The sequence below is a fragment of the Pyrus communis genome, chromosome 6 (assembly GCF_041283825.1).
Source record: "Pyrus communis isolate YQ-2024b chromosome 6, ASM4128382v1, whole genome shotgun sequence".
Lineage (NCBI taxonomy): Eukaryota > Viridiplantae > Streptophyta > Magnoliopsida > Rosales > Rosaceae > Pyrus > Pyrus communis.
This window is the reverse complement of record NC_142570.1, coordinates 5362145-5387026: the sequence shown is the minus strand read 5'-3', so window position 1 is coordinate 5387026 and position 24882 is coordinate 5362145. Positions and strand designations below refer to the sequence as shown.

Genomic DNA, 24882 nt, shown 5'->3' with positions numbered 1-24882 from the left:
TGGTGGGGTTTATGAACTAAATGCTAAAATTGCAATATACCCAAAAGCGATAAGAGCATCTGTCAATAAAATCGCTCAATAATTCAGTCTTCAATTGGTGTTTTTACAAATTGATTATCCGTTTTATTTTAGTTTATTTTACTTTTGCCTATTTCTTTAATATTTTTAAATTCGTTTTTCTTATTTTAAATCTTAAAATCAACATTTTTCAAAACTTTGTTTCAAGTAATTAATTAAGATTTGATTTTATATAAATTATTCATTCAATCCTTGTGGAGGACGAACTTACTTGAGATATACTACGAATACATTGTTCTTTTGCAAGTATTTTTAAGTGTTTTTATCCCTACTTTTACAAATGATAAAAATTTTATCAGTTCTATTGATGGTAGCAAAAATGTGTGCTCAAGCCGTATTCTGCCTGATTTTAGATATGTGACCAAGAAGAAAATGTAGGATCCACAGGCGGCGGCACAAGTACTTACAGTTGTTGCAGAAGCTTTGAGGAAATTGGAATGGTGTTTAAGCAGCCAGACTACTTTTAAGGCAAGGCAAGATTTAGCCAGAAGCCTTGGTATTGAACCAAGTGTTCAGTAGCCTAAACCATCTCTTTCGAAAGGTTTGGCAATAACTCTGCGTAGGTTTTTGTAGGCTTCCAAGCCTTTCTTCCGCTTAACATAACTCTTGTAACCTTATTTTCTTTATTAATTTATGTTTATTACCGTATTTACTAAAGGTGACAATAAACATATAATTACTAACATTTTTTCCTTCATCTTTTTATTTATGATCCCACTACCAATTTATTCTTTAACTACAATCTTTCTTCTACCATATTTTATATCTTGTACTTATTGGCCAGAGAAGGGTGTTTTTGTCGTCAAACTTTGGACTCATTCCTTTTTGTGCATATAGGTTTGAGTCAAACAATAATTCACTTGGGTTGTTGTATCTGGAATGGAATAAGTCAAAAGATATAATGTTGCATCGGTTTGTGAACTTCTTTGTGCTTCTCTTAGTAGTATGAAAATGATTTTTCTGTGTTCTAAATGCAATGGAAATGGATGTATAATGTACATATACCTGTCCGCAACATGAAAAGTATGTGCAGAGATTCGCATATCGGTACATAGAGATATGCACATATATGTTGCGTATAAGTATGTCGGTGTGCCCATATATGCCTATGTACCAAGACATATATATATATGTATATATATGTCTCTATGTGTGTGTGTAGAGAGAGAGAGAGAGAGAGAGAGAGAGAGAGAGAGAGAGAGAGAGAGAGAGAGTAAAGCAAGTGTCAATGTCGGTGTGTGTGTGTATACATATGTGTGTGTGTATAAAAGCAGATGGGTGTGCATACTAGGCGTTCGGCAAGAGAGACATGCTTTTAAGCTTCTGTGCTGCAACTGATGCTTTCGTCAGTTAGACAAGATGGGATAGAGGTTTATATAATAAGTGTCGGACAACCTTCTCAGTTAAATTTTTGTTAGTCAACTTTTGTAAATCATACGAAGGTGTCAGTCTATTTCCGTAAACCACAGCAAGGTGTCAGCCCTTGTTCTTAAATCATACGAAGGTGCCAGGCCACTTTTGTGAACCACGACAAGGTGTCAGCCCTCGTTCGTAAATCATACGAAGCTGTCAGTCTACTTCCGTAACCCACAACAAAGTGTCAGCCTTCGTTTGTAAATCATACGAAGGTGTCAGTCCACTTTCGTAACCCACGACAAGGTGTCAGCCCTCGTTTGTAAATCATACGAAGGTGTCAGTCCACTTCCGTAAACTAAGGCAAGGCCTCAGCCCACTTTCATAAACCAAGGCAAGGTCTCAGCCCTTGTTCGTAAATCATATGAAGGTGTCAATCCACTTCTGTAACCCACGACAAGGTATCAACCCTGGTTCGTAAACCATGTCAAGGTGTCATGGGAAGTTGTCAGGCCTCAGCCCTTGTTCGTAAACCATGCAAAGGTGTCATGGGAAGTCATCAGCCCTCGTTCGCAAAACCATCCGAAGATGTCAGTTGACGTTCGTAAAGTATGCGAATGAGTCTATTGTTTTGCGCAAGTTATGCGACAGTTATATTATGGGTTAGGTGTCAGTAAGTTATGTGTTAGTCCACGTTTGTAAATTTTGGGATGTCAGTTGGCGCTCGTAAATTATGTGAGGATAAGTACGAAGAAAGCTAGTAGAGTATTCGTAAGTTAGGCAAACGAAACGAATGCTTTGGTAAATTTACGTTTAGTAAATTTGGCCTTAGAAAAAGTAACTTCCACAAATTTTATCCCTAGCAAGAAATGCTCAAAGTTTTAGCCTGGCTTAAAGAATATAGTTTCAAGGCCTCATGATCGACAAACTCAGTTTTCCCTTATTTTGCATACATAAAAAAGGGAAAAATGAGGCATTGTGGGAGGATAAAATCCGGTTTCGACTCATGGGCCAATACCAATCATCCAAAGATTGTGCTGTGCAAGATAAACTATGAGGAAAGCCCACAAGAAGTATACAAACGCAAGAAAAACGTGTCTAGATAACTACTTCTAATACCTCCACTACGGAGGACCACTAAAGAAGAGGGAGAGGAAGACAGGTCGTGGTACTTATTTCCTAAGCATGTAGTCCTATAAATATGGAGAGAAGCCACATAGCAAGGTACGTAATCAGAACCCGAGAGAAACCAGAGAATATAAAATCAATCGACTAACTTGAGCGTCAAAGTATCTCTTGCAGGTACCCTGCCCAGGCAAGCTACGGAGAAATACTACTCGGGGACACCTCTAACAAAGCATTTGGCGAACATGAGGATTGCGGTCAACAAATCTGTGGAGGTATTTCTTCTTGTAGGAAATTTCGCTCCAACAGTGCTCATTCCTATTTGTGACATATCATTTAATTTGTAAATTTAGTTTCAAAATTTTATCTCTCTAATATTAACCGAACTATTTTTGAATAAATAATTCTCCATCATCCCCGTGGACCGCCTGTATCGGTTATCCCCCCTCGTGAGTATCGATGACTGAAGTGGACATTATACAGAAAAGGAAAGGACAGCTTTTTTGTAGGAAGAAAACATTTTATTATATTTGCTATGTATGAAATTACAACGTTTGTTCACGTTTCTTAACAAAAGTCTGCTTAATTATCCTATTTAATAAGAAATTAATATCGAGACTAGCATATAATAGTAATTATTAAACATAAGTAAAAGTTCGTTTGAAAATGTTTGTAGAATGATCGAAAGCGGTTTTACAAAAATGTTTCTGAGTACTAAAAGTACTTGAAGTGCTTTCTGTAAAAAACACCAATTATGTGCTTTTTGTAGGAAGTACTTCAAGTATTTTTTCAAAACTCACTTGCATTTTTACTGAAAATTGATTTTAAAAATATTTTCAAAAAACACGAGCCATAAGTTATGAAGCACATCTGTGAAGTGGGAGGATTCCGCGATTTGTGAAAACTTATATAAAAATTTCACTTATGGGCAAAGCAAATCCTTGCACCACAATCCCTTTTACACACACATATGCATAATACTACTCGATCATAAAATGCGAACTAGCACATATTGATATATATATATATATATATATGATTTATGGGAAGATCCTCTCCGGACCCAAACCCAGTTGCTTGGTAACTTCCTGGCATTATTCCGCCTTTTCGGGTGTTGGATAGTTGCTCGGGTGGTGTATTGTGGTTGGTTGCATCAGTTGATTCACTCCTCCCTCAGCATTCGTTCTATCAATCAGATATCATGCAAACCCTTTCTATACTAATAGAATAGAACCTTACTCCATTTAATCTAATAAATATTTAATCTCATAAAAGTGAAAATTTTTTTTTATAAGTTCGTTGAAATTGAAGAAGTTCTATATTGCTCAATAAATTGACCTATATTTATTTGTCCACTACCACTATGTTACGTAAGAAATTAGGGCCGAGTGGCGGCCTCGACCCGAGCGGAAGTGCGATGCGTCTGGAAACTCGGAATCGTAAATGAATTCGAGTACCATTCTGATCGCCTCTTTCATGATCTTTTCTGTAGGTAGTTGACCCAGCTCCTTGTTGTTTGAAGAAACCCTCCGCTTCAATTGGTATTTTTTCACGAAAAGCAAACATGAGATAACAAATCCAGTCTTTCACTAAGATTTCGAATAGCTGTCCTGAATTCAAGTTGATTATGTTTCGCCTCTTAACTGAACAGGCAGGTACAAAAGGGATTCAAGTACAAATTGCAGGGTGTATCGACGGAAAAGAAATTGCACGTGTTGAATGGATCCGAGAAGGTAGAGTTCCTCTACAAACCATTCGAGCTAAAATTGATTATTGTTCCTATGCAGTTCGAACTATCTATGGGGTATTAGGCATCAAAATTTGAAGGCCAAGTCGGCGTCGTCGGCCTTCCCGGAGTCGGCGTCGTGTTTCCCCGGAGATCTATTTTATGATCACGCGATCAGTTGCTGGGAATAAGCTGGAACAGAGGTCAGCGTTGGACATCCAGTCGTAGAACGTGATGAAAGCAACAGTAGCACCATCGATCGTTGATGTATGCTTAATTTATAGACTGCGCTCAAGGTACCATTACCGATATGACTTGTTGCTGAAGCATTTGGTGGCTACTATGATCTCAGCCAGTGAAAATCGGCGGCATAATTCCTGCTACTCGCCTTCAAAGAAGAAGGATCCGGTGGGTTTGGGTCCGGAGAGGATCCTCTCCCATGATTTATCTAAAACGGCAACACGAAAGGTGAATCCTTGTTATTACCGCTCGATCATAATTAATATGCCAAGTTTTTTTTTTTTTTTTATTAAAAAAACTCTTATTAATATAAAAAAAGTTACACTTAGTTAGGGGAAGACAAAAATCTTACCCTTCATAAAGCTAGAAAAACAAAATACAAGAAAAGATGAGGGACATACTGTTGGAAATTCAAATAAAAACAGGCTGTAAAAGGTTGCTGCTAGTTTCTTTACAGGTTGTATCCACACATGCTGCAACTACAAAGACTCAAGTTTCCTCCATGTGCTAGCTGAAAGTGTGATGAAAGACAGCAAGTGTGCTGCCATGTGATGTGCTAGCAGGAAGACAGCAGTGTGCTGCTGTGTGTTAGCCGAAAGGAAGGTATTACAACCTGCCATGATGCAATGCATGTGTATGCCAACTATCAAAGTTGCTGCATGTGTTTGAAAGGGTGTAAAGATGTGGAACACCATCATTCATTATATGTATTGTTGGATTGTTTAATTTTTCAGTTTTTGTATAAATAGGCCATCTTGCTAAGCCTTAGAGCATATCATCCAAATCCCATTTCCCATTCTCATTTTCAGCTTGTAAGCTATTGAGTTTGTAAACTCTCTTTTCATATATCTAAGTGCAAGTGTTTTACCAAAGCTTGTTGCTTCCCTCCTTTCTCTATTTCTTTGTCCAATTTTATTGAGAGTGAAAGTGAGAGGTGTGATAGAGTTTGTAAACTTATCACCCACATATTTTGGTATTGAGTTAGTAAACTCTATTGAATACCAACAATTGGTATCAGAGCCAGAATACCATTTTGGCAGGTGCAGCAGTTATGGCGTCCAACTTAGTGCAACTCCAAGTTCCCACATTGAAGAAAGAAAATTATGAAAGATGGTGCATCCAATTCAAAGCATTGTTTGGATCACAGGAGCTATGGGAAGTTGTCAGTAGTGGGTATGTTGTACCCACTGCCGAGCAAGAAGCCGTATATACTGCGGATCAAAGGAACACTCTCAAGGACTTACGAAAAAAGGACCAAAAGGCGCTGTATCTTCTATACCAGGGTTTGGAAGATTCAACGTTCGAGAAGGTTGCAGAAGCAACAACGAGCAAGCAAGTATGGGATACACTCAGTACAATCTACAAAGGAGTAGATCGAGTCAAGAAAGTGAGGTTACAGTCACTTCGAGCAGATTTTGAAACTGCTCACATGAATGAAAGAGAGAGCATCTCCGACTATCACACAAGGCTCATTGCGATAGTAAATCAGATGAGGAGAAATGGCGAGAAACTCGATGAAGTACGAGTTGTGGAGAAGATCCTTCGGTCACTCACATCCAACTTTGAGCATGTGGTGACTGCCATTGAGGAATCGAAGGATTTTGAGACAATGAGCACAGAGGAATTGCTAGGATCCCTCCTAGTTCACGAGCAACGCATTCAGAAGAATGCAAGCCCCACAACGCTAGAGCAAGCTTTGGAGTCAAACTTGAATATTGACAAACCAAATGGAGGTCGTGGGCAGTGGAACTCACGTCGTGGGAGTTCATCCAATCGTAGCCGAGGACGAGCCCGAGGAAGAGGTCGAGGCTATGCACAAAATCAAGGTCAGTCTCAGGAGTGGAGATCTACTCGAGGAAAGGCGCATATCCAGTGTCACAACTGTAAGCAATATGGACATTATGCCAATGAATGTTCACATAAAAATGGTGAGCATGTCAACATGACAGAATCAAGTGGAAATACTGATGAAGAACTTACAGTCTTGCTAGCACACCATGATTCCAGTAGCCAACAAGATGTTTGGTATTTGGACTCTGGTGCAAGCAATCACATGTGTGGAAAGAATGAGTTTTTTGCCGAACTCAAAGATGGGGCCTATGGATCTGTAAGTCTTGGTGACTTCTCAAAGTTGCCAGTTGAAGGCAAAGGGAAGATCAAGATCATCCAGAAGGATGGTAGAGAAGAATACATCTCCGATACCTACTACATACCAGGTATGAAGAGCAACATTCTGAGCATTGGTCAACTGCTCCAGAAAGGGTACATTATACATATGGAGAACATGCTTCTCACTCTCAGGAATGCAAGGAGAAAGCTTATTGCACATGTTCGAATGTCAAAGAACCGGATGTTTCCATTGAATTTGAACACAAAGATTGGAAGCTGCAACATCGGTGTAATGGAAGATGAGTCATGGAAATGGCATCTTCGATTTGGCCATCTTCATTTCAATGGCCTAAAGTTGCTGTCAAGTGGAGGAATGGTTCGTGGTCTACCCCAAATTGAAGCCACACGCCAAGTATGTGAAGGTTGTGTGCTTGGCAAGCAAGCACGACTATCGTTCCCTGTTGGTGATACATGGAGAGCAAAGGCACCACTGCAGTTGGTGCACACAGATATATGTGGTCCATTGGATCCCATGTCTTATGGAGGTAATAGGTATTTTATTACCTTCATTGATGATTTCAGTAGAAAGACTTGGGTCTATTTTCTCAAGGAGAAGTCAGCTGCCCTAAAAAATTTCAAGGAGTTCAAGGCACTCACAAAGGCTGAAAGTAACCACAAGCTTGTGGCTGTGAGATCAGATAGAGGTGGATAGTACACCTCCAATGCTTTCCAAGCATACTGCAAGGAGCAAGGAATTAGGCATCAACTTACTGCTGCCTATACCCCACAGCAAAATGGGATAGCCGAAAGAAAGAATCGAACCATCCTTGACATGACAAGGTCCATGCTTAAGGAGAAGAATTTGCCAAAAGAGTTATGGGCAGAAGCTGTAGCTTGTTCGATTTATTTGTTGAATCGATGTCCAACAAAGAGTGTTAAGAGGATGACACCACAAGAGGCTTGGAGTGGATACAAGTCGAATGTTACACACCTAAGAATTTTTGGGTGTGTTGCATATGCTCAAGTTCCAGAAGCCAAGAGGAGGAAACTTGATGATAGATGTGAGAAGTGTGTGTTTGTGGGCTATAATGAAGAGTCCAAGGCATACAAGCTCTACAACCCACTAATTGCCAAACTAGTGGTTATTAGAGATGTCATCTTCAGTGAAGAAGAGACATGGAAGTGGAATAACAAAGAAGTCAGTAAAGAGAAGATCGTCTCCACTGATTTTGAAGAACCAGAAGTTGTACCACCTATTGAGCAACAGCCTGCTCAAACAATCACAACAACTCCAGTGCACAGAACTGCAAGGAGTGGTCCTACATCTAGTGAGGAAAGCAGCTCCTCAACTCCAGTGAAGTTAAGGAGTCTCACAGAGATTTATGGACAAGAAGAAGAAGAAACCAATTTTTTCTGCTTCTATGCAGACCATGAGCCTCTCTCATTCAATGAAGCTGTGGAAGAAGATTGTTGGAAGAAAGCCATGGAAGAAGAGATCCATGCCATCGAGAAGAATGACACTTGGGAGTTAACAAAGCTCCCACCAAATCAGAAGGCTATTGGTGTCAAGTGGGTTTACAAGATCAAACGCATTGCAGATGGAAGTGTGGATCGATACAAATCAAGGCTTGTAGCAAAGGGCTACAAACAGAAGTATGGAGTGGACTATGATGAAGTCTATGCTCCAGTTGCAAGACTTGACACGGTAAGATTACTAATCTCTCTTGCCGCTCATCATAAATGGAAAATTTATCAACTAGATGTCAAGTCAGCCTTCCTTAATGGAGTTCTTGAGGAAGAAGTGTACGTGGAACAACCAGAAGGCTTCCAAGTACAAGGAGAAGAAGAAAAGGTGTATCGTTTGAAGAAGGCTTTGTATGGCCTCAAGCAAGCACCACGAGCTTGGAACTCAAGGATTGATAACTACCTTCACCAAAATGGATTTCAGAAATGTCCATACGAGCATTCAGTTTACATAAAAGGGGAGTTCTTAATTATTTGTCTCTATGTAGATGACTTGTTGTTTACAGGAAATAATGAATCAATGTTCTGTGAGTTCAAGCAATCCATGTTCAGTGAATTCGAGATGACTGACAATGGATTAATGTCATACTTTCTTGGCATAGAGGTGAAGCAAGAAAGTGACGGTATCTACATCTCTCAACAAAAGTACATAAGAGATATATTGGAGAAATTCAATATGGACAAGTGCAATATTGTCAACACTCCAGTTGCAACTGGATTGAAGCTGTCCAAGGAAGGAGAAGGTGAGTTTGTAAACTCAACCGTGTACAAAAGCTTGGTTGGAAGCCTAAGGTACCTTACAATCACAAGACCTGATATAGTTTATGGTGTTGGACTCGTGAGTCGATACATGGAAACACCAAGGGAGTCTCATTGGCTGGCCGCCAAGAGAATTTTGAGGTACATAAGAGGTACTCTAAACTATGGTCTATTTTATAATTTTGGTGAAGATGCAAAATTATTTGGTTATTCAGATAGTGATTGGGGAGGTGACCAAGATGAAAGGAAAAGCACAACTGGCTATGTGTTTTTTCTAGGATCAACAACTTTCTCATGGACTTCAAAGAAGCAATCAATTGTTGCTTTGTCATCGTGTGAAGCCGAGTACGTTGCTGTAGCCTCAACCGTGTGTGAGGCAATTTGGTTAAGAAATCTGTTGAAGTCAGTGTGTCATCCACAAGTGGAATCGACTGTGATTCATGTGGATAACATGTCTGCAATCAAACTTGCAAAGAATCCTGTTCAACATGGAAGGAGCAAGCACATTGATACCAGGTTCCATTTTCTAAGGGACCATGTGAAGCAAAAGACAATTGAGCTTGTCTATTGTCACACAAAGGAACAAGTGGCTGACATCTTCACTAAGCCACTACCAGTTGAATCATTCCGGTTATTACGTGAAATGCTAGGCATGAAGGCGTTTTGATTTGAGAGGGCGTGTTGGAAATTCAAATAAAAACAGGCTGTAAAAGGTTGCTGCTAGTTTCTTTACAGGTTGTATCCACACATGCTGCAACTACAAAGACTAAAGTTTCCTCCATGTGCTAGCTGAAAGTGTGATGAAAGACAGCAAGTGTGCTGCCATATGATGTGCTAGCAGGAAGACAGCAGTGTGCTGCTGTGTGTTAGCCGAAAGGAAGGTATTACAACCTGCCATGATGCAATGCATGTGTATGCCAACTATCAAAGTTGCTGCATGTGTTTGAAAGGGTGTAAAGATGTGGAACACCATCATTCATTATATGTATTGTTGGATTGTTTAATTTTTCAGTTTTTGTATAAATAGGCCATCTTGCTAAGCCTTAGAGCATATCATCCAAATCCCATTTCCCATTCTCATTTTCAGCTTGTAAGCTATTGAGTTTGTAAACTCTCTTTTCATATATCTAAGTGCAAGTGTTTTACCAAAGCTTGTTGCTTCCCTCCTTTCTCTATTTCTTTGTCCAATTTTATTGAGAGTGAAAGTGAGAGGTGTGATAGAGTTTGTAAACTTATCACCCACATATTTTGGTATTGAGTTAGTAAACTCTATTGAATACCAACACATACACCTCACCCCTCTTGAAAAAGAAAATACAAGAAAAAAAAAATACATGAGTAATTAAGCAAATTGACCAAAGAGAAGCACAATGCATAAGTAATTAAGCAAATAATATTTAAGGCTAGTTATGGATTAGCAAATGTCAATCCAGAACCACTGAACCTCTCATCTATGATATGATCCATACGTTTTGCCATGTCATCAGTGAAGAAGTTTTTCCAATCCCCAACTTGGCCTTTCCTGAAGAAATCACTGTTCTCGACTACAATATTGGCTTTAACAAAGTACTGTTGCGTCCTGGAGGTTTTATTTATCTCCAAGCTGCTCAGATTCTCAAAACTACAAAGCTTTGTGATCTGCTGCACCACCCCTTTGCTCTCCTCCTCCTCTGAAAAAGGTTGACCCAAGAACTCAGCCAGTCTCTTCACATTAGCAGATGGCTCCTTCCTGAGATCCTCATATTTTAAGAACAAAACTTGCTCTGGCATTTCCAAGCTTGCTTTCCAAAACCCTAGCACATGGTCCCAATTGGGCCCGTATGGGCAGACTCCGCGGCAGAAAAGCTCAAATGCTTCTTCTAGTGAGAAGGGTGCAAGTCCTGTGTTTACTGCTTTAACTTTGCTCCCGAACTTCCATAAAGAAATGAATACATCTTTAGGGTTGCGGCAAACGTAAACAAATTTTGACACACCGTAAGTACTACTAGAAGTAGTCACAGATTTTGGGAACAAAGAGTAAGGCAGGTGGGTCGCAAAGAGTTGAGTAGTGCTTGTAGGCGGGACATAATTATCAATCATAGCATCACCACCGTCACGATCGTCGTGATGATCATGATCAAGTGAGGTTACGGGACGGCTGTGATCATGGTTTCCAAGCATGTTATCCATCTCCAAGAAAGGAAAACAGTCGTGGGGCCCAGTTGTGAGCAAGGGATGGTGAGGAGAGGCAGCATCATAGAGGCTTCTGTTGAGGGTAGCAAACATGAGTGCTCTAAGCCACGTCGTACCTGATTTCGGAAGTGTGGCTAAGAAGTATATGGGCAACGACCCACGGGCGGCGCTGGTAGAACTTCCGGTTGTTTGGAATAAGTTGAAATGGTGTTGAAGGTGCACCGCTGCTTTTAAGGCAAAGGTAGGATGTATCCAGAAGCCTTGGTACTGAACCAAGTCTTCGGAGGTCCAACCCTTCTCTTTCGGAAGATTTGGCAGCATTCCACATATTTCGGCATCAATTTTCCGGTAGGCTTCTTCGTCTTCCTTCTCCTCAATATAATCGGTTTTAGGAACAATAGGTTGGGACGTCGACGGTGAAGACATTTGGGGGATAATGCAGGATATCTAGGTTTAGAAGCCTTACATATTCTCTAATATATAGCTACAAGTAGTGATTAAAATATAAAAATATGTATGTATATGTATGTGTGTGTGTATATATATATATATTCTCTAGTCTATAGCTACAAGTAGTGATTAAAATATAAAAATAATGATACGGTGACTAAATTTGTATATCAAATTTATAAATTAAATTATATGTCACTAATATGAATAAACATTTAAATAATAACTCAATCATCAATTCTCATGTCATTTAATTTACAAAATTTGTATACAAATTTAGGTTCTCTAACATTATTCAAAATATAAAAGTCTAGCCGAACTGCGTTTATATGGAAAGAAAGAGGCTATCGGATCAAATGATTTGGGCTTTCCAAATTTCATTCAATGGTAAAAAATTATCATAGCTTTTAATAGGTAAAAACAAATAAGCCGTTGAATGAAATTTGAAAGGTTCGTATCATTTGATTCTGTGATCTTAATCGAAGAAATCCGAAAATGATCTCTTTCCGGTTTAATTGCCATCATTTTTGGGTCCCACTATTAAAGAAGTAAAATAAATAAATTAAAGCAATAGGCGGTAATTCCAGCCATAGTGAATAAATTGCATATAAGTAAATAAAGCTTGTGACAAGGGCTTTAATTCAACATCATTCACATAAATCAAAACTTAAAGCAGTAGGCGGTAAAACCGTTCATGATAAATAAATTGCTTTAAAGTATATAAAACTTGTGAAAGGATTTTAAACCAACACCATTCATATAAATAAATACATATATATTTTCTTCTTTCTTTTCAGATGGTGCAACACCATCTAAAAGCCTTTACCTTTTTTATTGTTATTTTTCTTATTTATTCACATGTTGCATCATTCATATGGTAGGACACGTATCCCATGGATGTAACCAAATAATAGTTGTGTATTGAAGACCGGCACTGTATTATCCGTTTTTCAACTTATAATACACTTCCATGACATCAATGTGTCCTCGTGTTTTGTGAGGAAACGAGTTGAAAGTTTGAAACTCGCATCAGAGAATTGAAAAAACCTTACATGATAAGAATTAGACTATTCTTCTATTGCCGATTAGTTCACTTCAGATTAACAGAAGTATACATAATATTAACCAAAGAGTTCAAAAAAGATCGGTAGAGGACGACTTTTGAATTGAACAGTTTCAATGAGAATTCAACATTGCGCTGCAAGATAATGAAACATATCGGGAAAAAAATCCAAAAGGAGGAGTCACTTCAAATGGATCTAGCAATATTGCATGGGCCATTAGTGTGATTTCTTCGTAATTAAATATCATGATCTTTTTAAAAAGAAAAATCATTTCTAAAGTAGTTGAGTAGAGAGGGTATGTTAAATCAATAACCTGAATTGCATGCAACATTAATAATGGTGAATGGTGGGGTTTATGACCTAAATGCTAAAGTTGCTATATAGCCAAAAGCGATAAGATTATCTGTTAATAAAATCGATCAATAATTCAGTTCAATTAATGCTTTTGCAAATGGATTTTCCAAACTATTTAATTTTAGTTTATTTTACTTTTGCTTATTTCTTTAATATTTTTAATTAAATTCGTTTTTCTTATTTTAGATCTTAGAATCAACTTTTTTTTTTTTTTTTTTAACTTTGTTTCAGTAATTAATTAAGATTTGATTTTTGATAAACTATTCATTCAATCTCTGTGCAGAACGACCTTGCTTGAGCTGTTATACTACGATTATCTTGTTCTCTTGCAAGTATTTTTAAGTGTTTTTATCTCTACTTTTGTAGATGGTGAAAATCCTATCAGTTCTGTTGATGGTAGCAAACATGAGTGCTCTAAGCCATGTTCTACCTGATTTTAGATATGTGGCCAACACTAGTACAAAAACATGTTTGCGCGACGAAAACTTGCGCGACGCAGCTAAATGCGTCGCGCAAAGTATGTTTGCGTGACGTTAAACACAAAACGTCGCGCAAATGGCCTTTGCGCGACTGCAGTTTGCGTGACGAAGGTTGGCGTCGCGCGATACTGTTTTGCGCGACGTAAGTTCCTTTACGTCGCGCAAAACGGTATTGCGCGACGCCAATCTTCGTCACGCAAACTGCAGTCGCGCAAAGGCCATTTGCGCGACGTTTTGTGCGTCTCGCAAGATTTTGGCGCTAAGCAAGTAAGCTTTACCGCTTTTTCTGTTGACTTTGCGTGACGCAGGGCTACGTGACGTATGTGGCGTCACGCAAAAGCGCAAAGCTGTTTTGCGCGACGCCACATACGTCACGCAAAGTCAACGACTTTTTTTTCCTTTACTTAGTCAGTTTGGGTGGTAGAAACTGCAAACTAGTTGCAGCAGCTACCTCTCCCTCCCCCATCTCTGTTCTAAACGTTCTCCAATTCTCTCCGTTCCTTAATCTATTTGTATCCGGTAAGCAATTTGATTTTGTATATGCAACTTTGAATTGAGAATTCAAACTAAAACTACTAAACTTGTTTTGTACAGGATTTTTGTATACAATTATCATTGAAGAACGAATTTGAAGGTATTTTTTTCATATTGCATATGGGATTTTTGTATATGTACCTTTGCTTACTTGCTATGCCCTTTTTTGGTAATGGTGGAGTTTTGTGAGATTGAATTTTGAAGTAATCTTTATTAATTTTACCTATTAAAAGGAGTGAGATTGTAGATATATTGTTGAAGACTTGTTTGGGCTTCATTTGAATACTTTATCGAGGTTAACTTATATATTTACATAGAAGAAATTGTAAGAAATGTTGGTTTCCCCTTGAAATTTCCTTAATTTGTGCTATACGGTTGAATTGAGGGTAAATGCAATGTGTTGCAACTAAGAATTATATAGAAAACCTACAAAAGCCATGATCTTCAAAGCTAATCTTATCATTACTATTAAATTCTCAATGCTAAGACAATAGGTTTTAGTTCAATAATGAGCGGGTTGATTTTTGTGAGCATATGCCATACTTATGTAGATAAACAATGGCTATGATTCTCTTATTAAATCCTTGTAGAAACTCAATATCATCTTCCAATTTTAATACAAGTAAGTAATTTAGGATTCATTTTTAGTCTCAATCCTTTGTAAACTTGAAGACAACCAAAACATCTTTCAATAAGATTTTTTAAAACCAATATGTAGCCAAAATACGCTTACACTTGTGTTCATATTCTAACAGTACATTTATCTCACCACCAAAATTACTCGAGTGTAACTAACTAGAATATGTATATTCGATGATATAATTAGTATAAACAAATAAAAACTAAGGCCATCAACATTATAGTTTACAAGGATTAATATTTTGTATCTATTTTATTTAGTTTCACTAATTATTGTGATTTAATGTATTTGTATGCACATATTTTTGTACATCAATTACAAAATTGTTTTGTGTTGTACGAAGTTAATACAACTTAACTTCGTACACTTTTTTTTTCAAGAAAAGCTCAGTTTCCCGTTTGAGAGTTAGTTGGATTTTGTGCATGGATGCAAAAGCATGCTTGCGGTCCAATTAATTATTGAATTGTCCCATTTTTTGGACAGTTTGGGAATGCATAGTTATGTGTTGTAGTTTGCGGTTCATAGATTAGGTTTCGATAGTGGAAATTTTGGTAACATTTCCTAATGTTCTTCGAGTACATAGTGGATATTATGTATCTACTGCGTGCACTTGAAGAATTGTAAGGAGATGCTGTCGAAATTTGCCCATGTCGAAATTTAATCCATTGGAATCATAAATTACGGCACATAACTGTGTATTTTTGAATGGGATAGGCCCTTACCGGAGGAATAAGGTGAGAAGACAATAGTTGAAGTTGTTGTACTTTTATTGGGATTGCAGGCAAAATGGACAAACAGTGGATACAGAATCATAATAGATGTGCTATCGAGTACTTGGATGGAATAAATGATTTCATTGAATTCGCAACTAGACACAACCGAGGTTCAACTCATATTTGATGTCCCTGTAGGAAGTGTAACAACTCAATGAGGGAAACATTCCAAAATGTTCGATTTCATTTAGTAAGAAATGGGATGATGGAGACCTATACTACTTGGTATCATCATGGAGAACGATTAGACCAAGCTTCGTCTTCATACATGACACGAGTGGAGACTGTTGAATGTAATGTGGATCCTAATGAACAAGTTATGGATATTCTAAATGATGTTTATCCATATGCTACAACCAACACCAATCAGGAAGGGGGAGATGACGGTCGTCCAACCATGGATAGTGAGGCATGCAAAAACTATGAAAAACTATTGAAAAATGCCAAGCAAGAATTATATCCGGGGTGTGAAAACTTTTCGATGCTCACAGCAATTGTGGAGTTGATGCATGGCAAGATCAAGTTTCGTTTGTCAAACAAGTGTTTCGATTACTTTTTAGGAGTTATCAAGAAGATGCTTCCAAAGGACAATTGTTTACCTGAAGATCATAAAAGTGCCCAAAAAGTGTTGAAGGGTCTTGGATTGGGGTATGAAAAAATTCATGCATGTGTAAATAATTGTATATTGTTCTATAAGGAGAACACGCAGTTGGATAAATGCCCTGTATGCAATGAGCCAAGGTTTAAAATGACATCACAAAATAGAAAGACCAAGATTCCACAAAAAGTAATGCGTTATCTTCCATTGAAGCCTAGGTTGCAACGATTGTACATGTCGATGCACACCGCTACCGATATGAGATGGCATAAAGAAGGAAGAGTAGATGACGATGTTATGAGGCATCCTGCAGATGGAGAAGCATGGAAAGAATTCGATCGAATGTACCCTGATTTTGCAGCTGACCCGCGAAACGTCAGATTGGGACTTGCCATCGACGGATTTAATCCGTTTGGGGTTCTAAACCAAATCCACAGCACTTGGCCGGTCGTCGTGTTTCCTTATAATCTGCCGCCTTGGAAGTGCATGAAGAAAGAATACATGATGTTGACTCTATTAATTACTGAAGATCCAGGAAAGTCCATTGATGTTTATTTGCGGCCGTTGGTAGATGAGCTAAAAGATTTATGGGAAAACGGTGTTCGTACATATGATAAGTATACTGGGCAAATGTTCACCATGAGAGCAGCAGTGATGTGGACAGTAAACGATTTTCCCGCGTATGCAATGGTTTCTGGGTGGATGACTAAGGGTTATTTGGCATGTCCAATATGCAAGGAGAACGTAACATCGTCTTGGCATGCGAGAAAAGTTTGTTATCTTGGTCATCTTAGATGGCTCCCTTGGGACAACGAGTGGCGTCAGAACGATAAAGCCTTCCACGGCACAAAAGAGACTCGACCAAGACCAAGAGAATGGTCTGGAGATGAGATTTTGGATCAATTAAACCGTTTGGAATTTGGTCATTTTGGCAAAGGGGTCAGTAAGCCCAGACCAACTACACATCTGAACTGGACACACAAGAGTATGTTATTTGAGCTCCCATACTGGTCAAAGTTAAAATTGAGACACAACCTCGATGTTATGCATATTGAGAAAAATGTGTTTGATACTTTGGTCGGAACAATTCTAGACATTGAAGGAAAAACGAAAGACACGGTCGAAGCTCGCCTTGATTTGGAACGAATGGGCATTAGGCCATCCTTGTGGATGAAGAAAGTTGGTGGTACATTGAAGAAAGGTCATCCTTTTTTTACAGTTAATCCGAATGGGAAGAAAGAGTTTTTCAACTTTATTTCTTCTGTAAAGTTTCCAGATGGGTATGCTTCCAATATCTCGCGTTGTGTGAACGTGAGAGGGTGTAAATTTTCAAACATGAAGAGTCATGATTGTCATGTGATACTCCAACGCCTTCTACCGGTTGGTATTCGACACTTATTGCCTCTTGATGTGGTGAAACCAATCGTGTTGTTGTCTACATTTTTTTCACAATTGACTGCAAGGTGTTTGCGGAAGTCGGATGTTAAACAATTGCAGGACGACATTGTGAACGTCTTATGCAAGTTCGAACAGATATTTCCTCCAGCTTTCTTTACAAGTATGATTCACGTGATGATTCACTTGCCAGATGAGGCATTGCTTGCTGGACCAGTCAATTGCCGATGGATGTATCCAATAGAAAGGTACTTAATTAAGCGTATATATATATAACAGATTAATGATCAACGAACGCTTTGAATAATTTGTAGCATACCTTTTATTTGTGTAGATATCTTGGTGAGTTGAAAAAGTGTGTCCGAAATAGGGCAAAGCCCGAAGGATCACTTGTGGAGGCATGGGTCGCATATGAGTTACTTACTTTTTGTGCAATGTATCTTCAAGATGTTGAAACAGCTTTCAATCGTCCTCAACGCAATAATGACGGTGGTGTCTGAAAAGAGAAACTATATGTTTTTGCCCAAATTGCGCGACCATTCGGCGAGCCTGTAAAAGGCGAATCGTTTACCAAAAAAGACATAGAGGTAGCACATTGGTTCATACTCAACAATTGTGATGAGGTTTTGTCATACCTTGAAGAGCATGAACGGTTGATGAAGCGGGAACATCCTTCACATTTATATGCCAAGAAGCACCGTGAATTGTTTCCTTCGTGGTTTCACGAACATGTAAGTTGTATGTGTTTTGAATTCAGCATATTTTCCAACTTGTTCATGCCCGTCTTCAAATTTGGTTACACTAACAAGTTAACTTTTTGTATATGTTATATTAGATGAACAAATTGAAGGAATTGAATTCACCATCTTACGATGAAGAATTATATAACTTGGCAAGAGGACCGCTTCACGTTGAATTGTTCTCAGGTTGTCATGTCAACGGGATCAAGTTCTTGGGGGCAACACGTGATGACAAGTCGTCTACTCAAAATAGTGGTGTCCACGTCCCGGGTGCGGGCGACAGTGAAGACATTGATTTTTATGGTAAACTAACTAGTGTGGTACAATTGCTTTACAAAGACAGGTGTCAAGTGATACTGTTTAAGTGTCTTTGGTTTGATACAAACCCACATAACCGAACGAGTGTTAAGCGAGACCATGGTTTACTATCAATAAACACTACCAGACGTTGGTACGATGAAGACCCATACATTTTGGCAACTATGGCGAAACAAATATTCTTTCTAGACGACCCTAAAGCCGGCAATGGTTGGAAAGTTGTTCAGAAGATTGATCGAAGAGGGCTATATGATATTCCGGAACTAAATCAAGATGACAACGACGACAACATCGCTGACCAACAGTTATCATCTTTGATAAAAATTGGTGAAGAAACACTCCGAGATACTAATGTTGTCCAAGAACCGTTTGAAGTAGCTGGAGTTCCCGAATTCGAAATACCAATAGAGTCAATTTCAATTGACCTTGGTGATCTGCCACGATACAATGCACCGGAAGAGGCAAATGAAGATGAGGATGAATGGAAATCCGAAAATGATAGTAGTAAGGATAGCGAGAGTTATTATTGTAGTTCAGATGAGGATTAATATAAACTTGTAAAGGAAAAACCAGGAGATTGAGGAGAGGCAAAGTCAAACTAAAAAAAGGCACGGGAAGAATCTGATCGTGATCGTTTGAAGGTATTCTCCATTTTTACTTCGATTTGTTTCATGCAGTTTTGATAGGCAACGTATCTATGTATATCTATATGTATCTATGTATCTATGTGTATCTATATGTATATATATGTATCTATGTATATATATATATGTATATATATATATATATATATGTATATGTGTGTGTGTGTATACATATTTGATGCATACTCTTACAGTTTGTGATGACCGCTGAGATTTTGTACTTGTCCATTTAACTGATACTTACTCTTACACTTGCAGGGTTGGATGGGCCCAAATTATTCAATTTCTACTGCTTGTGCTACAAGCAATTTCTGTATTTTGAATTCGGCTAATCATATCATTAGAGGTGAAGCAGTAAGTATTCTGCGAATCATATTAAGTGGTAGAGTTTAGATGCAAAATATTTTCCTACAACGTGAGGTAATTTAGTGGTAGTTTAGATGCAAAATTGAAAGTAATGGTATGCTAATGAACGATCTTTGAGTGTATTATAATAACTGAGTTACAATTTTCTTTGAACTATTATGCAGGACCTTATGCTTTGTGGTGGTTCAGATTCAGTGATGATACCTATTGGTATTGCTCCCATTCTTTGCATATTTGATTTCTTAGTTTACTCAGAGTTGCACGTATAATAATATAATAATCTTATTCTTATGCTATCACTGCAGGATTGGGAGGCTTTGTGGCATGCAGAGCACTGTCACAAAGAAACAATGATCCGACCAAAGCATCACGCCCTTGGGATAGTGTAATGTGGCCAATAACAATGCTTGATTCATTTATTCTTTTATTTCCACTGTTATTGGTTAGGTTATATGATGAAAATTTTGTGAATATTGTTATGAACAAGAATGGTAAAAATCATCGAAAGGCATGTCATATATTGGATGTCACAACGTAAATTTGTGTTGGAATCTAGTCAGCTCTTTTGAAATGATGTGTCGTAATTTATAACTAAACCTAGTCATATCTATTGAGCTTGAGGTTTGAGTTTCTTAATTGTAGAAACGTTAAACAAGTGCAAAGTTACTGCATTGCGAAAGAAAGTTTGAAACTGTAATAATTGTTTCTTACTTACATGTAGACTTACCTAGTTGTTGTTTTTAACGAAATCTTGTTTTTGGTTATTGGACAGAATCGTGATGGCTTTGTTATGGGGGAAGGAGCTGGCGCTTTGCTTCTAGAAGAGTTAGAACATGCTAAGGTATTTTCTAAATCTTTGACCTTGGCAATGGCACTTGGGTGTCTGTCTGGATATCCTTTTTTCTTCTTTCTGTGTAGGATCACATCATCTGTAACTGTAAGGTTGTAGGTGCAAAGTCTGTAGCGACATTCTGTATCCTGTGGTTCCCTCAAGTTAATCCGTATCATGCTTTCTGTTACGTTTCTTGAACTTGCTGCTACCCCTATAGTCTCACAAACACATTTTCTAATCATTCATTTCTATCTTACAGAAAAGAGGATTTAATTCATCGATTTTTTTTTTTATTACAGAAAAGAGGTGCAACTATTTATGCAGAATTCCTTGGTGGAAGCTTCACATGTGATGCTTACCACATGACCGAGCCACACCCTGATGGTAATATGCGTTATCTTTGGAAATCTCACTCCTACGCTTCTCACATTCTTTTGTTGAGCTGTGGAACCAAGAAGTTTTTGGCAACTTGTTTCTGTTGATCTAGTAGAGGTTCATTATGAAAGAACATTATGTGGAAATATTTGTATAACTAATGTCGTTATAGCATGCTTTTTGTGTGAATAATTTTATTCGCTTTGCACTTTGTTTCAATGAATTACATCAAGTTCTGGAATTTGAATTATTTTATTAATGTCTTTGGAAACAGGGGCTGGGGTTATTCCCTGCATTGAAAAGGCTTTAGAACAGTCTGGAGTGCCTAGGGAAGATGTTAATTACATTAATGCACAAAGACCAATGTATTATCTTATGTAATTTGAAACGGAGTACAAGTCTCTTATATATTATTGTACCCTTGTAGTTTAGGTTTTCTTGACTGGTATTGCTGTAACAGAAAATGATTGTTCCGTTTTCATCTATGCCTTTGAAACTAGTTAAGAAGTCCGTCAAAAAAGAGAGGGAAAAGACCCAGGTTGGATCGGTGCAAATGGCCAGTTGGTTTGTTGGACATGTGGAATGTCGGAGTCAAGGAGGAGGTAATCATTTCACCGAGTAAATTATGTTTACTTGCTATGAATTCAGTGGATATACTCTGTTCGAGTTTGAGTCTTAATTCATGTTATTGTGAAGGAGGTTTCAAGGAGTCAAATCCCTTCCATGACCAAGATGAAGTTAGTAGCCATTTATCTTGTGCTTTGATTTTCTTGGCTTGTATTGCTACTATGGAATACAATTGTTTCTCTTTCGCTTATGCTTTTGATACATGTTCAGGTGGCTTTGGAGGTGAGAACAATGTCGACATCGTCTTCGTTTGGATGCTTGTCATTTGAGGAACACAAAGCCAGATTGGATACCAGTGAGAATTTCACTGCACCAAATAGGTTTACTTCCTAGGCACTCGGTGTATATACTCTCTTCTAATTTCAGCCCCATGCAGGTGACTGTGGAGAAGGCTGCAGGGAGTGACATGCCTGACATTGACATGAAGAAGTTAGTTGCGAAATCCTTTTTGCTTTAATTATCTCAGTTTTTATTGCTACCATGGAATAGTGTTGTTCTCTTTTCGGTTTTCAGCTTTTTGTTTTGCTTTAATTATCTCAGCTTTTAGCCTGTCAGCATCCTCTAGGTCACCATATACACAGAGATTATATGTAACAGGAGTAGGTTCAAGATCATGTATCAGCATCTCGTTGTGTAACTGAAAAGCTTTCTCAAAGTCTTGAGCTTTGCAGAAACATTTGATGATAGCATTATATGTGATTTGATCCGGGGTTAGGCCCTTAGCATACATTTTCTCAACTAAGTGAACAGCATCCCACAGCTTCCCCTGTTTGCAACGTCCTTTAATAACTACCGTGTAAGATACATGAGTTGGTTCTACAGCTTTTGCTTCCATGTCTCGAAGTAATTCAAGCATGCCCTTGATGTTTCCCTGTTCACAGTTAGCATTCATAAGAGTATTATAAGTAACTGGACTTGGTAGCAATCCATGCAGCTCAATGGTATCCAACATCCTTCGAGCCTCAACTAGCTTCCCAATTTTGCAGAAACCATGAATAAGAGTATTGAAAGTGACAGTACTAGGATTTATTCCCTTCTCAATTATTTGTTTATATAATTTTATGGCTTCTGCAACACTACCTAGTTTTACATACCCATCCATCATAATATTATACAGCACAACATCCTCTGTCACAGCCCTTGTCGTCAGATGATCAAAATACTTCCTTGCCTCATAAATATCCCCTTTCTCACGCAGACCTAACAGAATACCACGGTTTGCAGAGTAATTGGGAATGATTCTCTTCCTGTACATTCCTCTATATATTTCGCTAGCCTTTTGTACATCTCGTTGCTTGCATAGACCCTGAATGAGGATTGAATATGATATAAGATCTGGCTCCAAGCCAACAGCTTCCATCTCATATAACAATCCCAATGTTTCTTCTACCCGTCCACTTTTACACATACCGCTGAGTAGTACACTGTAAACAACGACACTCAACTGAAAATCTCTTGAAATCATCTCTTTCCGCAACTTAAGGGCTTCGTCAATGTTGCCAACATGGCAGTGGCCACATATCATAATTGTATATGTAACATGATCCGGATTCAACCCTTTAACCAACATTTGCTGAATGACCTTGCGAGTTCCACTCATCAAACCAAGTAGATGAAACCCCTTACAGAGAATGTTGTAAGTTACCGTGTCAGGCTGTACCCCATGCCTCTCCATGTCTTTGGTGAACTCCAATGCTTGTTCCAATGAACCTGCTACACATAGCCCATGAATCAGAATATTATAACTGTACGAATCAGGAACAAGTCTATACTTGAACATCATACAAAAAAAGGACTTTGCAACATCCACAAAACCCAATTTACAGGACCAAGACATGATGATATTGAAAGAAACAACAGAAGGCCCAGTCTCCGTTCTTTCAGCATCCACGAGGAAAGAAACTGCATCTTGCAGACCGGATTGATGGCACGGTCCATCTATAAGTATGGAAGTAGTGTAGTCACTCTCCGGAGTTCCAGTATCTTTTATTTCATTATAAAAATTCCACATGATATCTGTATGCCTCAAATTATGCAACAGGCAGTCATAGGTAGATGTCGAAACCTTCAAATTCAAATCTCTCATCTTAGCAAGAACAGACAGGGCATCATGAACCATCTCAGATCTTGAATAAGCAAACGCCAACGTATCCCACACCATACTAATTGAGTCCCAGTCCCTGAATCTACGCAAGAGCAGCTCACAAAGTGAAGGTGCAGAACCAGGGCCTATCACAAATCACAGCAAATATATAAATCCCAAAATGCGAAAAATATTGCTCACCGAAGAAACCGACTAAATGCATAGGGTAGTGTGGCCTAAAACACCAATCCAAGCATAAACAACTTCCATCATTTTTTTTTCTAGCTCGCAGAAAGTAAGTAACAAAATAAAAAAATTAGAAAAAATTGAGCTATTCAATAACTTCAATAAAACCTCATTACTCATTTCGGCCCAAAAATTTATCTGCCTTACATAATCTCAGACCAAGCTGCAATCTATATGATAGAAGAAGCACTTAGAAACCATACCTTCTTCATCCACCATTTGCTTTACAACCGAACGCAACTCCTGAAACTGCATATTCGCCGCCAATACATGAGCAACGATAAACTCCGCAATCCCCGAATGCCGAAAGTCACACTCATTCCTCAAAAAATTGAAGAACCCGAAAGCCAAATCCGGGCCCTCAAGACTCAAACTTTCAATAATCAAATCCACCTCTGACCGATTCAGCTTCGAGATGAAGGTTCTAAAATAACGATTACCCAAAAATTTTCTCAAACCAAAAATTGTAAAGTCACATTTTTGGTAATTTTTTTAATACTTTAAAAAAAAAATAAAAAAACCTTGCGCCACGCTTTAATCGTCGCGCAAAACCACTTTGTGTGACGTCGAATTGTATACCTACGTCACGCGAATTGATAATTTTGATAGCGAAAAATAGGCGCTTTCATTAAGTATAACATAAGATTTTGTGGTATCCACTTGTGTAAATACATTAAATTGACGATCGAATTAGTTCATTGGATTCATATAGGGTCAAGGAGTGTAGCTGTAAAAAATCATCAAAATCGGAGTTAAAACTACCGTTAAATCGTTATTTTTCATTTATAACCGTCGAAAAGTTTTGTCGCGTTACTTGATCTCTAAATGTTTTTTTTTCCTATTTTTGGCGTATGCGATCTCGAAGCATATACAAACAAGTTTGACGGTTTGATCGCTGAAACTACTTTCGTACAATGTGTTTCCCATCAAAATGGTAGATTTACTAACACTTAGAGTTTATTAATACTTTCATTAAGTATAACATAAGATTTTGTGGTATCCACTTGTGTAAATACTTTAAATTGACGATCGAATTAGTTCATTGGATTCATATAGGGTCAAGGAGTGTAGCTGTAAAAAATCATCAAAATCGGAGTTAAAACTACCATTAAATCGTTATTTTTCATTTATAACCGTCGAAAAGTTTTGTCGCGTTACTTGATCTCTAAATGTTTTTTTTTTCCTATTTTTGGCGTATGCGATCTCGAAGCATATACAAACAAGTTTGACGGTTGGATCGTTGAAACTAGTTTCGTACAATGTGTTTCCCATCAAAAT

General features: G+C 38.2%; 4 protein-coding genes and 1 pseudogene across 5 annotated transcripts; 3 read left to right on the top strand and 2 right to left on the bottom strand.

Moving 5' to 3' along the window:
• Positions 1-4851: 4851 nt before the first annotated feature.
• On the bottom strand, positions 4852-11602 carry LOC137709781 (flavonol sulfotransferase-like pseudogene; annotated as a pseudogene). Its single transcript, XR_015963464.1, has 2 exons — positions 10205-11602; positions 4852-4922 (listed from the first exon to the last, which is right to left on the bottom strand). The product of XR_015963464.1 is annotated as a flavonol sulfotransferase-like pseudogene (transcript).
• Positions 11603-15063: 3461 nt separating this feature from the next.
• On the top strand, positions 15064-17873 carry LOC148696158 (uncharacterized). Its single transcript, XM_088696172.1, has 2 exons — positions 15064-17621; positions 17708-17873. The coding sequence occupies exons 1-2, from the start codon at positions 15535-15537 to the stop codon at positions 17871-17873; spliced, it is 2253 nt and encodes a 750-aa protein (XP_088552298.1). The 5' UTR covers positions 15064-15534.
• A 149-nt stretch (positions 17874-18022) lies between these two features.
• On the top strand, positions 18023-19068 carry LOC137743018 (uncharacterized). The gene is made up of 2 exons (XM_088695576.1): positions 18023-18104; positions 18209-19068. Exons 1-2 carry the CDS (start codon positions 18030-18032, stop codon positions 18977-18979), a joined length of 846 nt encoding a protein of 281 aa, XP_088551702.1. The 5' UTR covers positions 18023-18029; the 3' UTR covers positions 18980-19068.
• Positions 19069-19148: 80 nt separating this feature from the next.
• LOC148696157 (3-oxoacyl-[acyl-carrier-protein] synthase II, chloroplastic-like) lies at positions 19149-21732 on the top strand. The gene is made up of 11 exons (XM_088696171.1): positions 19149-19160; positions 19334-19429; positions 19606-19651; positions 19747-19826; positions 20214-20282; positions 20573-20657; positions 20923-20999; positions 21109-21250; positions 21345-21385; positions 21486-21497; positions 21652-21732. The coding sequence occupies exons 1-11, from the start codon at positions 19149-19151 to the stop codon at positions 21730-21732; spliced, it is 741 nt and encodes a 246-aa protein (XP_088552297.1).
• An 18-nt stretch (positions 21733-21750) lies between these two features.
• Positions 21751-24066, bottom strand: LOC148696156 (uncharacterized; the record flags this gene model as incomplete). Its single annotated transcript, XM_088696170.1, has 2 exons — positions 21751-23504; positions 23808-24066. Coding segments are annotated over 2 exons (2013 nt in total), but the record flags the coding sequence as incomplete, so codon positions are not given.
• Between the last annotated feature and the right edge of the window lie 816 nt (positions 24067-24882).